This window comes from Lissotriton vulgaris, chromosome 1_1 (genome assembly GCF_964263255.1).
Source record: "Lissotriton vulgaris chromosome 1_1, aLisVul1.2, whole genome shotgun sequence".
Taxonomy (NCBI): Eukaryota; Metazoa; Chordata; class Amphibia; order Caudata; family Salamandridae; genus Lissotriton; species Lissotriton vulgaris.
The window spans coordinates 900,723,663-900,739,099 of NC_141685.1; the positions used below are offsets into that span (position 1 = coordinate 900,723,663).

At 48.4% G+C, this 15,437-nt stretch overlaps 1 protein-coding gene across 1 annotated transcript in view; it reads right to left on the reverse strand.

The window, feature by feature from the left end:
- SHFL (shiftless antiviral inhibitor of ribosomal frameshifting) overlaps positions 1-15,437 on the reverse strand; it is a 165,354-nt gene that overhangs the window by 120,253 nt on the left and 29,664 nt on the right. The window contains exon 2 of the mRNA XM_086959005.1: positions 9,792-9,933. Coding sequence (XP_086815131.1) covers positions 9,792-9,933 — 142 coding nt within the window. The remainder of the gene's footprint in view (positions 1-9,791; positions 9,934-15,437) is intronic.

Sequence of the window (15,437 nt, forward strand, 5' to 3'; positions counted from 1 at the left end):
CTTTGAGTGTGAACACAGTGATGCATTGAACGTGTCAGTAGGACTGCTTTCTTTTTTCCCTTGGAGTATGTGAAGGTGGATTTTGGGATTCATGTGTACCAACCTCATTAGCCCTCCTCTTCTTGCCTTATATTCTATATTTCTCTGTATTTTACAAGCTAAGCATTAGCGAACGTTCTAAATTCCTTAGACATTAGATTCCACATGTATGCAGACCATACCCAACTATATTTGAAAATCTCCTCTCCGGAGGACCTCACCTCACTCAACTCTACCCTCCTGACTACCCAAAACTGGTTGACTATGAACCACATCCTACTAAACACCTCCAAAACAGAATTCCTCCTCATTTCTCCTTTGAAATATACTCTGAATATTGACCTATGGATGAATCATCTAACCTCCTTCAACTGCTCCCCCCGCATCATCGATTCAGCTAAATCCCTAGGAATTACTCTGGACAAGCATCTGAATATGAAGTCTCACATCAGCAGCGTGTGCAAGGGAACTAACCACCTCCTAAGAACACTGAGGCATCTGAAACCTTTTCTACTGCAAGCAGATTTCAAGCAAGTGGTCCAAGCGCTTGTCCTACCGCGACTTGATTACGGCAGTGCCACGCTATGAGGACTCCCTAAATACTCTTTGGCCCCCTTAAAGGCCTCTTTGAACGCAGCGGCCAGATTGATCATGGGCACCAAGCCTAATACAAACATCTCTCCGGTTCTAAAATCACTAAATTGGCTACCCTATGAAGCTAGAATTCAGCTGAAGATTGCCTGCCTCTCACACAAAGCCCACAAAGATGTTTCAAAGTGTTTGTGATCACCTAGGCGATGGTAAAAGTAATGAACTCGGCAATATGGTTGGCGATTTGCGGTGAGAGAATGGCACTGATTGGTGGAGGCTTGAGGGCTTGTTACCAATAGGATGGCTGGATAGACCGGAACTCTATGGTTATATACATGTTATCTTTGCGTACTGGAGTGAACTCTAATGCCTTGGGTTTTGATGAAAGCGAATGGCAGAAGATATGCGTTGATCGGAAGAGGTTTCGAGTAAGTGTATGCGTTTGACTTGCTAAAAAGATATTTTTACGAGTAACAAGGAGTTTGATTGACGGAAGTCTAAATGCTTACAGGGAGTTGAGAGAGTAATACGGGTGAAGTGTTTGGAGTCGGGAGAAGTGGCAGTCCTTCGGGTAAGAGAATGCTTCATTATTCCTTATGAGCGTGGTTTATTCAGAGCGTAAGGAACAGACTTGTCAGTGTTTGTTTCAACTTGTCTCAAGGTTAAAGAACGGCATGTTAATTGGACTCTTGGGCCTTGCAGTGATCCCTGTATAGGTATGGGAATGACATACAAATCTCCTTTTGTCACACGGTCAGAGCAATTAATATTCAGTTATGTAATAAGAACGTATTGGATTTTTTAAACCGAGTCTCTGAAAAGTAGATTGTTTTCAAGTTGAGAAAGAGGGAGTGGTGCTCTATTACAGATGTGGGTTACGATGTGGTTTTACTTTGCTTCTTCTTTTTAAAAAAAAACACTAAGGTGACACTGGTGATGGTGGTACCTCATTCCCGTATTTGTAGTAACATTCAACTTGAAATATGTTGTTGGCTCTTATTGTATTGTTTACATATGATGTCTTCAATGATGTGCTTATACACTATTATTTCTGGAATAAAACAGAATACAACGATACCCCTGACGAAGGGACTACGAAGGAGTCCTGAAATGCATTGGGTTTTGCTGCAACTACAAAAATACGTTGTTCCGTAAAAAATGTATACAGTGTATATGTACCTGCTTAACAAAGAGATGTTTATTGTTGTTAAAATTGATTTTGATTTCAACCTTTGAGGAAAAAAATAAAACTGTAAAGATTAACAGTTCAAATCGTATAAATTGTGAATTAATATTGTTAAAATTACATAGGTAGTGCGCGCCGAAGCTTCGGCTAGCTTAGTTGCTAGTTGACCACATGTCTACATACCCCTCAAATTATTGTCACATTTCTTCCCCATCGCACATACAACCAGGATTGTTAGTGTTTTATTAGTTGCTTACCACTTGATTCAAAGTTTAGTAGAAGCCCCATATAATTCATGTTTAGATTTTACTATAGTTTTGACTATTATTCATGCTTATGATGGTTCACTTAATACCCTTATATCACAACGCTGCATCATAAAGCACCCTCTGTCCTCTCTGGACTTATAACTGAATTGTTATGGCTGAACTATTGATCTTATGATTATTTTACTATCCATGTTTGATTCATGTTCTGATTGTTACCTTAACTATAACTGTAAAGCGCTCTGATATCCTTCGGGATCTAGTCCGCACTATATAAAACTTTATAAATAAATAAATGTATAGAGGCACTTGCCAATACAGCAGGAAGTGGTTGTGTGCACGTACCTCATCTGCCCATCTTGTCTTGCCTTAGATTTGTTTTCCTTGTACACTACATGCTCTCACTTAGATGCACATGGGCACTTGCCAACACAGCAGGAAGTGGCTATATGCCTTGACGCTGTTCCAAGTGTGGAGCATTGTGTACGTGGACACTTCTCCGGCACTTAGCATGACTAGGGGTTCGTGTCATCAGTACAATTTTATTTTCAATTTTTAATTTGCGAGTTTCACTTTACACTTTTGTTAAGTGTCCGAGCACACGGTTCAATGCCATTATCGTGTCCATTTAGACTTTCCTATGTGTCTCCTCTATTTGATATCATATTCAACCAGATACTCAGGGGACTTTAGTTTCTGTTAATATAACTTTATTGCCAATAGAGACTGTCCGTGACTCACGCAGGCTAAGTTGAGCAACATTCTTGGAGGGCACCCGCAATACACCGCACGGGGCACTTGCGTTCCATTAGACACTGAATCAAGTGAGATTTGTGTATTTTTCAAGTCTTTATTTCTTACTCTTCAGCAATTGCAGTTGTAAATATGTATGCATTGTAGGTCAGTAATTAACTTTTTACTGCAATATACGGTGCCGGCTGCGAGAGCGATGCCTTGGCCGGGACCGTGATCTTGGCCGTCTAGGTTCTGCAGGTATCACAGGCACAGGTGGAGCTGCCGGAGGCTGAGGAGGAGGCGGAGGTGGAGGAGGCGGAGGAGGAGGTGGCGGAGGACTCTTAGGAGGCGGCGGAGGAGTAGGAGTCCTGGGTCGCAGAGGCGACCGACGAGGAGCCACAGGCTGAGCAGGTTCCAGTGTTCTGGTGGGAGAATAGGTCCTCGAATACTACTACCTTTCTCCGCTTGTGGCTGGCCTTGAAGCGTGAGCCCTGGATGCAGTGGATCTCGGCGGAGAGCGCAGACGACATCGTGATCTAGAACTTGCAGACGTTGAGAGGCTGACCACAGATGGCGACTGGTCCCTTGACGCCGAGCTACGATGGTACCTCCTCGACGTCGACCGTCCACTCCTTGACACTGATCCTCTTAGTGACATCGAGCTTCTCCTCAACGCCGATCTCCGTCTTCGTGACGTCGTTCTTCTCCTCGACACCGATCTTCGCGTCGACGGTGAGCGGCGGTGTTGCCTCGCAGTGAGCACCGATGTTTACTAGACTCAGATTGATGGTGATGATGTGCCGATGTTGACTGGGATGTCCTCGACGTCGACCTCAGCCGAGGTCTCGACGTCCGTCCCCTTGACGTTGATCTTAGACGTCGCTTAGACCAAGAGCCCGGAGTCGCCGGGGAGCATATCATCGTCATACCTGGTTTCGACCGCGATGTTGTCGCCTTCGACCTCGACCGGGACCGGCGTAGTTTTTGAGCTTTTTGTTGACTGGGGAGCCCCCCCCAGAGGCCGGCGCATTGGTTGTGGATGAGGAAAGGCTCTCTCCTTGCCCAGAAGTCCCACCTGCAGCCTGTTGTCTTCTCTGCTCCAGGCCTTGAAGACAAATCTTCTCCCTGTCACGCAGGGTCCTCCTGGAGAAGGATTTACAGATGGAGCAGGATTCAGGAACATGTGAAGTAGGTAGACAGAGAATACACACTAAGTGGAAGTCCGACTTGGCCTTCTTCCTCCCACATTCAGGGCACTTGTCAAACAAAGATGGCATTTTGACAAGAAAAATGTGAGCTAATTGCCGAATAAAGATAGCTTAAGGAAGGGAAAGGCCAAAGTCGTCGAGTAAAACACTCAAACTAACTTTAAAGCTTAATAATTGAAAGATAAACCACTAAAGATAGAACTCAATGATCCGGCTAGCAGGAGCCGGAAAAAAGAACTGAAAGTAACTGGCCTTTGGCTGTGCATCATGGGATACCGAGGGTCTCTTGAAGGATTCTTAAAGGCACGGTATCCATTTTTAGACACATAATGGCAGCCTATGGGGCTTGTCTGTCCAACCCTTCATCTCTATCATGAAAAAGGGATCTTTGTGAAGGGGAGTTTCTCTATGTGTGAAACTCAGTAAAATAGTTACATTTAACTGTTACCTGGCTATCTTTTCCACTTCAGGATGAAGTAATGGCCAGTAGCCTAGTTGTTTTCAGGCTGCATTATTGTCTTTTGTTATCTCTTAAGTGTCTATGCAGGACTGCAGAAGAGGACAACTTAAGAGACTTTACCTATTTAAGTGCTCCGGGGTCCACACACATGGGCGAGAGTATACACATGATTATGACTATCACAGAGATCCCCTACTACAGAAATGGGAGTTAACAGAGTGTTCACAAATATATTATGAATTGGGCACCATAAGAACATAAAATTGTTCGAATAGTTAGTCAATAGCTTTGGGGACACTAGTGTTAGTCTATGCACTTGAACAGTCACAAACGGCTGTAGTTTTGATGGCAATGTTTCTCATGCTCTCAGGAAAGGGCGTGGCCCAAGGGAAATGTGTTTATGGGAGTGTGAGTGGGCTCAGATACTCAAGTGACATTAGGATGGGAGGAAGAGTGGCAAAGGGTTGATATTAGGTAGACCATCAAGTGTACAGAAACCGCTTTACCTTTGCGAAGGGCTATTTTGGACCGGATAGTAGTCAGGCCATGCAGGCATTGCACTACAAGATACTAATTAAACTGCAGTCTGATATTTCTGTACAAAGAAGGTTTAACAATGTACAAATAGACACTAGGCCTGGCATCTACAAAATTCCTATTTCACAGCCTCGGTGAAATAACCATGTTAATGGCCAAACAATGGACAACTACCGGGTCGAGGGGTGGGGGCCGAACAAACCTCGCTGTGAAGAATTAGCATTTTCGTTAGCATGAGATAGGATGACTAGACCATGACCACCATCAGCGACATTGCATAATTTTAGGGAAACAGCAGAAGCTGGGAAGGACAGAGCCGATGGGCTACAATGGTAACCCACACCTAGAACATGGTTACTCCAACTGTTTCAGCATTGCAAAGATAGTTATGCTGGCATGATTGGTCCACTACAATCAAATGACTGGAGAAAGGGTTCCCAGGGACCGGTTAGGATATAAACCTCTAGAAGCAATCAATCAATCAATCAATCAAAGCATTTATATAGCGCACTACTCACCCAGAGGGTCTCAAGGTGCTAGGGGAGGGGGGGGTCTGCTACTGCTCGAACAGCCAGGTCTTGAGCTGCTTCCTGAAGGCAAGGTGGTCCTGGGTCAGGCAGAGGTGGGTCGGGAGGGAGTTCCAGGTCTTGGCAGTCAGGTAGGAGAAGGACCTTCCTCCTTTGGTGGCTCTTCAGATGCGGGGGACGGCGGCGAGGGCGTGGCCGGTCGATCGAAGCTGGCGAGTGGGGGCGTAGAAGTTGAGGCGGCTGTTGAGGTATCCTGGGCCTTGGTTGTGTAGGGCTTTGTGAGCGTGGGTGAGGAGACGGAAGGTGATTCTCTTGTTGACCGGGAGCCAGTGCAGATCTCTCAGGTGTCCGGAGATGTGGCTGCGACGGGGGATGTCCAGGATGAGTCGTGCTGAGGCGTTCTGAATTCGCTGGAGTCTCTTCTGGAGTTTGGCGGTGGTTCCGGCGTAGAGGGAGTTGCAGTAGTCCAGACGGCTGGTGACGAGGGCCTGGGTGACCGTCTTCCTGGCCTGGGTGGGGATCCACCGGAAGATCTTACGTAGCAAGCGCAGGATGTTGAAGCACGACGAGGAGACGGCGTTGACTTGTCTGGTCATGGAGAGGGAGGAGTCCAGGATGAAGCCCAGGTTGCGTGCGTGGTCTGTCGGTTTGGGTGCGCTGCCCAAGGCGGGGGGCCACCAGGAGTCGTCCCAGGCGGAGGGTGAAGATCCCAGGATGAGGACTTCTGTCTTGTCCGAGTTCAGTTTCAGGCGGCTGTTCGTCATCCACTTGGCTACGTCTGTCATCCCTTCGTGTAGGTTGGCTCTGGCGGTGGCGGGGTCGTTGGTGAGGGAGAGGATCAGCTGGGTGTCGTCGGCGTAGGAGATGATGTTGAGGTTGTGTTGGCGTGCGATGGCTGCATGTAGACGTTGAAGAGGGTTGGGCTGAGCGAGGAGCCTTGAGGAACGCCGCAGATGACTTCGGTGGCTTCTGATCTGAACGGGGGGAGGCGGACTCTCTGTGTCCTTCCGGCGAGGAACGAGATGATCCATTCCAGTGCCTTCTCCTGGATTCAGACGTTGCTGAGGCGCTGCACTAGGGGACGGTGGCAGACGGTGCCGAAGGCCGCGGAGAGGTCTAGGAGGATGAGGGCCGCTGTTTCTCTGTTGTCCAGCAGGGCTTGGATGTCATCGGTGGCTGCGATCAGGGCGGTCTCGGTGCTGTGGTTGGCCCGGAAGCCAGACTGCGAGAGGTCGAGGGATCCGTTTGTCTCGAGGAAGGCGGCCAGCTGCTTGTTGACTGTCTTCTCGATGACTTTTGCAGGAAACGGGAGCAGCGAGATGGGGCGGTAGTTCTTGAGGTCGGTGGGGTCGGCTGATGGCTTCTTTAGTAGAGCGGTGAGTTCGGCGTGCTTCCAGCTCTCCGGGAAGGTAGCGGTGTCGCAGGTGGGGTGCGATGACCGCGTCGGCCTTGTTGAAGACGTGGTGAGGGCAGGGGTCGGCCGGAGATCCGGAGTGGATGGAGTTCATCGTGCGGATGGTGTCTTCGGTGCTGATGGGGGTCCAGGCGCGGAGGGTGGTGGTGGGGGTGGTGGTTCCGTCGTGGCGTGCATTGGTTGAGTGCTGAAGCTGTTGTGTATGTCCGTGATCTTGTTGTGGAAGTAGGAGGCGAGGGAGTTGCAGAGGTCTTGCGAAGGGGTGATGTCGTTGTTTCCGGCGTTGGGGTTGGAGAGCTCTTTAACGATGTTGAAGAGTTCCTTGCTGTTGTGTGCGTTGTTGTCCAGTCGTTCCTTGAATGCAGTTTTCTTGGTGGCGTGAATCAGTTGGTGGTGTTTTCGGGTGGCGAGCTTGAGGGCATTCATGTTGTTCGGTGTTGGGTCTCTGCACCAGGCTTTCTCGAGTGCTCGGCAGTTCTTCTTGGAGCTCTTGAGTTCGTCGGTGAACCATGGGGCTTTCTTGCTGCCGGGTCTGCTGGGCGGGGTCTTCAGAGGGGCGAGGTCGTCTGCGCAGTTGCTGATCCACTTCGCGAGGTTGGTGGCTGCCTGGCTTGGGTTCGTTGCGCTGGTGGGAGGGTTCATGCTCAGGGAAGTCGCGAGCTGGTCAGCTGTGATCTTGTTCCAGTTTCTGCGTGCAACCTGTTGCTGGTGATGGTGGATCGTGGTCCTACTGAAGCTGAAGTGGACGCAGCTGTGGTCCGTCCAGTGGAGTCCGGTGGCGTGGCTGACGGCGATGTCCTTGCTGGATGAGAAGATGGGGTCGAGTGTGTGTCCGGCGTAGTGGGTGGGGGTGGTCACTAGCTGCTTGAGACCGAGGTTGGCGAAGTTGTCCAGCAGGGTGGTGGTGTTGCGGTCGTTGTTGTTCTCCAGGTGGAAGTTGAGGTCCCCGAGGAGGATGTAGTCAGCGGAGGGGAGGGCGTGCGGGCTGATGAAGTCAGCGATGTCTTCGCTGAATTGTGTGCGTGGTCCCGGGGGTCTGTAGATGAGGGTGCCTCTGAGGGTGGTCTTGGGGTTGATGTGGATCTGGAAGTGCAGGTGTTCGGCGGGTGCGAGGGTGTCGTCGGTGTTGGTCGTGATGCGGATGTTGTTCCTGTGGATTATGGCGATGCCTCCTCCTGTCTGGTTGACACGGTCCCTCCGGATGATCTTGTAGCCGTCCGGGATGGCGATGGCGATGCCGGGCGCTGAAGCAGAGTGGTGAGCTTCTACTTGTAGGGGACCTCTCTACATAGGGATTTTCTGCATACACTTGCCAAAAGCTGTTGGTCCAAGGAAGCAGTAGTTAAATGAAGCCTCTAATTTGAGCCATAATTAAAAGGATCCCAGAGTCTGGCACGGAGAGTGTCCAATGTGGTCAAATCTCAGTCCCATACTTGTTACAGAGAGCTGGTAAATAAAGTGTTAGCAAGACAAAGGTATTTACATTTTTTTGGATAGAACTACGAATGTGATGAGATTGACATTATGTATGGTTTTATGAACTTTTGATTCCAAATGTTGTTGAAGATTGAAAAAAGATATTACAGGTGCATTTTACATATATTACATTCCACACTATTGAAAGCCAGTACCATCACATCTCTGTGTACATGCAAAAAGCATGCATTTCTGGACAGAGACAGGAATATAAAGCTACCTGTCCGTGAGCAACTCATTCAGAAACAATGCTCAAAGGTTACTAACAGTAGTGTATATTCTAGAATTTTCATATTGTGGTTCCAAAACTCCCAGTGTTGCGAATATAGGAGAAATTGGCAAACAGAAATGTAAGCGGCGTTGTTATTATAGTATATTCACTCAAACGGGGATCAGAGTGCAGAGTCACCAAATATATTTCACCATAATTCTGTATGAACTCTTCTTGCTGACAGACTTGCTATTCAGAGATGTTCTGAAGGATACAATCCTCGGCTAAGTGGAGGTGTGCTATACAGTGAAGAATTGGATCGGGAGATGGCCCTGCATCAGGAGTGAGGAGGTGATGGTGGGTGAGGAGAGCAGGAGTGTGACTTAGAATGTTGTGAGGGGTTGGTCAGAAGCATGATCATCCACAGAGCACCTTGATGTACACCAACAAATTTCTCTTCAGAAAGCCTCTCCTTTCCAAAATTGTATCCTTGCTATTGACTGGTACCTTATATGTAATGTATTTATAGATTTATATAAAGCACTCAAACTACAAGTTGCCATCTCAGATGTGTGAGGGGGAAGCTAGTCAAGTTAGAGGATTAATAGAGCATTTCTTCACCAAATGTATCCTTGATAGAAACAGAACAGAAATAATGTCTTCAAGTGAAATCTAAAATGTCTCCAAAAGTGGTAAATCCGACAAGGTGGAAGGTCTGTAAATAACAAATACTGTGTCTCACTGGTAAACAGATGTACATGAGAAAAATCGCCCAGAATTAAGTTTAGATGGTAAGGGTTCGGATTAACTTCAGGACGCCTTTCGATTTACAATGACTGTGAAGGTCGCGCCACAGGGAGCATGTAGAGATATACCTCCAAATATTTTAAGCTTACGTAGGTAAATGGTTCAGAGATTTAAAGAGGACGATTTTAGGCGCCTGGGTGGGTGGTAGGGCTGAAAAGTTACCTCTTGTGAATATCACCATTCTGCTTCTTAAACACAAAAGAGAAAAGGATTGAGCAAAATTCTGGGGCATTTTACAAATACGAACCTTTTTTTTTTTAACAATACTCCTCACCTCTCCTTACTGAAACCCACTGTGACCACATACATTCCCTCAGAACTATGATGCTCTCACCTGCAAGGGCATCCTTGAACAGGATGATGTATTTGCAAACTAAGTCATGGTTATTGTTATACTTCCTCATCAGCAAGACAGCCTTCTCTATGGAGACCTTGCCATGAAACTTTTCCCGCAGTCGCCGGGCACTCTTCTCCAACTGCACAAAAAGAGAACATACGAGACATCATTTTCAAGGGGATTTGAAACAACTCACAAAAAAAAAACAGAAAAGGAGCAAGACATTTCATGCTGACAGAGGTTCACAGTACTGGTAAATACTTTTCTGGAAAGAGAGGGGATGCTGCAAAGGATCAGTGTGCTATTTTCAAGGCCATTAATCACTTCGACATTAATCTCAGGTGACAAAAAAATCTCTGGGTGATTAATGTTAGATTCCTATATTTTTATTTGTTCACTCCCCTGCCACCAACCCTAAAGAAACTGGTGTCATTTTGAATTGGAATTCAGAGATAAATGTACAGAAAGCGACAACCCATATCCGCCTCCCTTCCTTTAGCATTATCACTTACAGCTTTAACCCTATTTTATCTGATTTATAACCAATTGTTACCCTTGTGCCCGCTCCACGATTCTTACTTACCTGCACCACTCTTTATTTCTTTGCCACATTACTGTAAGAAATTGGAATATTATTTGGGATGCTTGACTATCCACCTCCAGGAATAATAACAACCCTTGACGGGGTGAATCCTCCAAATCACTAAATAAACCAGAGCTCCGGCTCGGTTCAGGTAAACTGTATCCATTCAGACTCCTTCCCCATCCGCAGTGGGTCGCGTCAAGGCTGCCCCCTGTTTCCCCTCCTTTTCACCCTGACTATTATACCCTTGGCTCGCCATGTCAGATGCGATGTCCTGATACATGGTTGGCAATGGAGGATACCCACGAGGACCGAATGCGCTTTACGCCGATAGCGTCCTGCTCTTTCTGTTGGACCCGACAACAACAGGTCCTCAGTGTCTTCAGGTGCTTTGTCTCTTTGGTGAGGCGTCGGGTTTGCAGGTCAATTCTGCCAAGTCCATTTTAGTACCATTGGCTCCCTCTTGTGGCGGTATTGCATGGCAATCTACCATCCTAATCAGACTCCTCAGCTTCCGGTATTTAGGAATATGGGTGGCCTTCCATCCAGAGCTTAAGTGGTCCCTGAATCTTAATCCTTTGATGTAGAGAGAAAAAGACAACCTCTGCAAATGGAAAATGCTGCAGCTCAACCCAATAGGCAGAATAGCCTTATATTAAAACAATGATCCTTCCCAGATTCCTCTATGTCTTCCAGAACCTACTGCTGTGCCTGCCATGCAATTGGTTTGTAAATTTGGACAGACTAGCCACCTCATGCCTTTGGAGTGGCTCCTGGACCCGCTTAGCCCATTGCATACTGACAGCGCATGGCCAACGATGGCGTCTAGGGATGACCAATATCTACTATTACATAGCAACTCAACTTCTAGTAATCAATGACTGGTTTTCTGGGAGGTTGGTCAGACCAGACATATCAGTTGGAGATGATCATTGGGGTTTCCCCGGATTCAGGTAATGCCAATGTTTCCCTGATCCCCAACACTATCCAAGTGGTGACCCGAGTGGTCTTCCTTGCGTGGAAAGCCGCGTTGCGACAGATGCACTGGGACACTAAACTGACATTACAGACCACCCTATGGTATGACACCTGGGTGAGAGAGGTGGCCTTATTGGAGGGCTGGCGGAGGTGGGACCTCATCGGCATAACGCAGCTGGCCGATATCAGGAATAGGACCCACATACGTGCCTTCCAAGAACTGTAAGAAACCTACACACTTAACTTAACCTAATTTCATAAATACTTGCAGCTTAGGCATGAGCTTGCTACCCATATCCTCATTGACACCTCTGTCCCGGAGTTCAGCCACTGGAGGCCAAAGTGATGATGGGGCGATGGGGAATGGTGGGGTCTCTCAGATTTACTGCACACTCATTATTAATGTGTCTCCTACCCTAGGCCATCTTCGATTGCGCTGGCAGAGATGGGTGGGTCCTATGGAAGATGATTGGTGGACGCCCTTATGCCCCCCCCCCCCCCGAGTCAAAGCTATCCCCTCTAGACTGAGATTAATTTGGGTGTACAACCTGCACTGTGCTTATCTCACACCAGGCCAGATTACATCGCACCGGTTGCCATGAAAGCCCAGCAGACCCAGCTGTGCAGAGTTCTCATGGACTTCGAACCAACGGTGTGGTCATGTACAGTAATAAGCAAGTATTGGCTGGCCATAATTGCTGAGGTACTGGGATGGGGAGTCCCACACCCCCCTTGTTTCCTCCTCTTAGGGATTCTGGAGGGCTCTGGAGGATCTCTCGCAAAGTTGGAAATAGCTACTTAATGGAAACACCCGGCACCCCCCACCGTTGCACAATGTCGTAGAGGACCGAATTGGTGAGGCATGCAAGAGAAACCTATATATGAAGAAATAGGCTGTCCGTGGAAGCATGAAAGATTATGTGGGAAGTAGTTGGGTCAATTGGAGTAAGTTAGGTGAGCCCATGTTGCATGCATGCTTCTAATGGCAATGTGTCTACTATACTCAGCAACAACACTAATTGTTAATATTTGTATGGCTCATGTCATGTAGGAAACTGAGAGATATCTATCAATCTACCTTGTGACTGTACTATTGTCAATAAAATTGAATACAAAAAGAAACCTGAGCTCACCCCCCTGACAGCTGTGGCACAGAGCAGACAGGCTTAACTTGGGGCAATGTGCAAATAATGTATGAAGTACCAAAACAGTAATAAAGCTAAAATGCTAAACAATAAAAATGTTAAACGGAATTAGAAATGAAAAAAAAATTAGTAAACTTAATGACAACAAAATGACAAACATCAACTAATGACACCAACATGAAAAAAATTCCACTAAGGGGAACCACAGTCATACTGGGATCACGGAGCAGTTAGTAGCTGCACAAGGATTGGATACACCAACCAGGTTCGTCCTAATCAGAGACTTTACCTTCTGACTTACGGCCTGATTTAGAGTAAGGAGGATGGGTTACTCCATCACAAACGTGACGAATATCCCGTCCGCTGTATTACAAGTGCATTCTATCCAATGCCACTTGTAATAAGGCGGATGGGATAGCTGTCATTTTTGTGATGGAGGTGCGCGTCCGCCTAACTCTAAATCGGGCCCTATGTCAGAAGGGGAAATCTGTGAATAGGCCCAAAATCTTTAAGTCCCAATCCACCACATAAGTACACTTTATAAGACCCCAGGACCTCAGAGAGGCGGCACTTAGAGACTCACCACAGTGTTTCAGGCAGGGGACAACAGGAGAGGGTTCAGTCCAGGTCCAATTGCCACTCGTCAGTTGGATACTTCCAGGAAAAGGCCTCTTGCAGCTTGTTTTCTCCTTGTAGCCACATGGGAGATCAGCCTTATGACCCTTGCCATCCACTTATTTGTCCTGGGTACAAGATCGAGCATGTCCCATAATTCAGGGCTCTTCTCAGGTCACAGATAGCAGGTTGGTGGGAGGGAAACGTTTGGGCACTTCCTAATCAACTAGGGTAAATGTTACAAGGGCCAATCCTAACTACCTGTTCAATAGCTCCTGTTTGCATTATGGCATGTTGGAACTGTTTGCCATGGGTCAGGGCATCTTCAGGATGGCAACATTTTTCGGCAACACTGAATTTGGGATCGGAGGACTTTTGATGTGTATGGGGAGTGTCCTCCCACATCTAACATTGGAATCCAGTGTGAAGCAGGTACTGTACCCACCCCAAACCCAGAGACATAATTATGTTAGGACAAAAGCAGGGTCTTTCAGCAACCAAACAGGGAATAAAAAAAATGGGGTTGGCATCCTGTTACCTCCCTTTCAATTGTGCTCCAAGTGTTACATGTGACTCAACAGCTGTGCGGCGTGGAGAGCAACCCTTGACCCTGTTCCAGGCAGGTCGCTCTCCACGCCGCACAGTTCCACCTAGCTGCGCCCGTGCTACCGTCCTCGCTACTGCTGAGTTCAAGCCAACTCTGTTGCCTCCCCGCTGCTGTTTTTTTCTGCCTCTTCACTTTTGCCCTCCTGCCTGTAGGTTATCTATTTTGTCTATTTGCATTGCTTTAAACCCGTTCTGCCTTTTTTACTCTTTGCCCTCTTGCCTGCCTTACTTCGTCCTTCTGCCATTCACTTTTTCGGCCGCTCCGTCCCCTGCGGCCCCAACCTCCTCGCTCGCCCATTGGCCCAGCACGCGCCTCCCAGCTGCTCCTCTCTCCCACCTCCCCTTCTTGATGGCAGCCACGAGCAGCGGGCGCGCCAGACCCCCTGGCCCCCGCGAGCACCACAACACCAGACACTGCTACGACGCCAACCTCCTCCACGCACTCAACACCGGCCGATCTACCAACTGCTTCCAGGCCACCCCGAAGTGCACCCATGGACCCTTCAGCTGCCGAAACTGCAGCTTCACCAGCCAGCCTACACCAGCACGTCCTGCGCCCCCTACCAAGGGAGGTCACAAACATCTCAGATGCATACTGCTCAACACCCGCTCCATTCACAGGCACGCCGTCGAACTCTGGGACCTTCTCGGCTCATCATCCCCGGACATCGCTTTCCTGACGGAGACCTGGATGAACACCTCATCCGCACCCGACGTTGCCATAGCCATACTGGAGGGCTACAAGATCATCCGCAGGGACCGCACCAACAGACCGGGAGGAGAAATCTCCATCGTCCACAGAAACACCCTCAGAATCTCGACCAACACTGAGGACACCCTCAACACCGCCGAACACCTGCCCTTCCAGATACATATCGATCCCAACCCCACCCTCAGAGAAACCCTCGTGTACAGACCCCCAGGACCCTGGCCACAGTTCTGTGACTCCATCATAGATGTCGTCAGCTCACACGCCTTGGCCTCCACAGACTACATCCTCCTCGGAGACCTGAACTTCCACCTCGAGAACGTCGACAACAGCAACTCCATCACACTGCTAGACAACCTCGCCAACCTCGGTCTCAAACAGCTCATCACAACACCCACCTACTCCACCGGACACACACTCGACCCAATCTTCTCTGCCAGGAGCAACGTCAACTTCAGCCACACCACCGAACTCCATTGGACCGACCACCGCTGCATCCACTTCTTCTTCGGGAAAACCACCGCACACAACCACCAGCAAAGCATCCCCCACCGCAGCTGGAACAAGGTCACATAAGACTAGCCAATCACCACCCTCACCCAAGACCTACTAACCGACCACAATGACACTGACACAGCAGCCGGCAACCTCAGGCCATGGATCGATGACTGCGCCAACACTCTTGCCCTGATCAAGAAACCCTCAAGCAGACGTACCGACAGAAGAGCCATCTGGTTCACCGCCGACCTCCAGGCATCCAAACAGACCAGCCGAAGACTAGAGACTAGAGAAGAAATGGCGCCACGAGAAAACACCGGACAACCAGGCAGCCTTAAGAACACCAGCCGCAGGCACCACCAACTCATTCAAACAGCCCAAAGGACCTTCTTCAAGGAACGCATCGACAACAACGCACACAACAGCAAAGAGCTCTTCAACATCGTGAAGGAACTCGCCAACCCCAGCTCCAGCTCCAACGACATCCCACCGTCACAAGACCTCTGCGA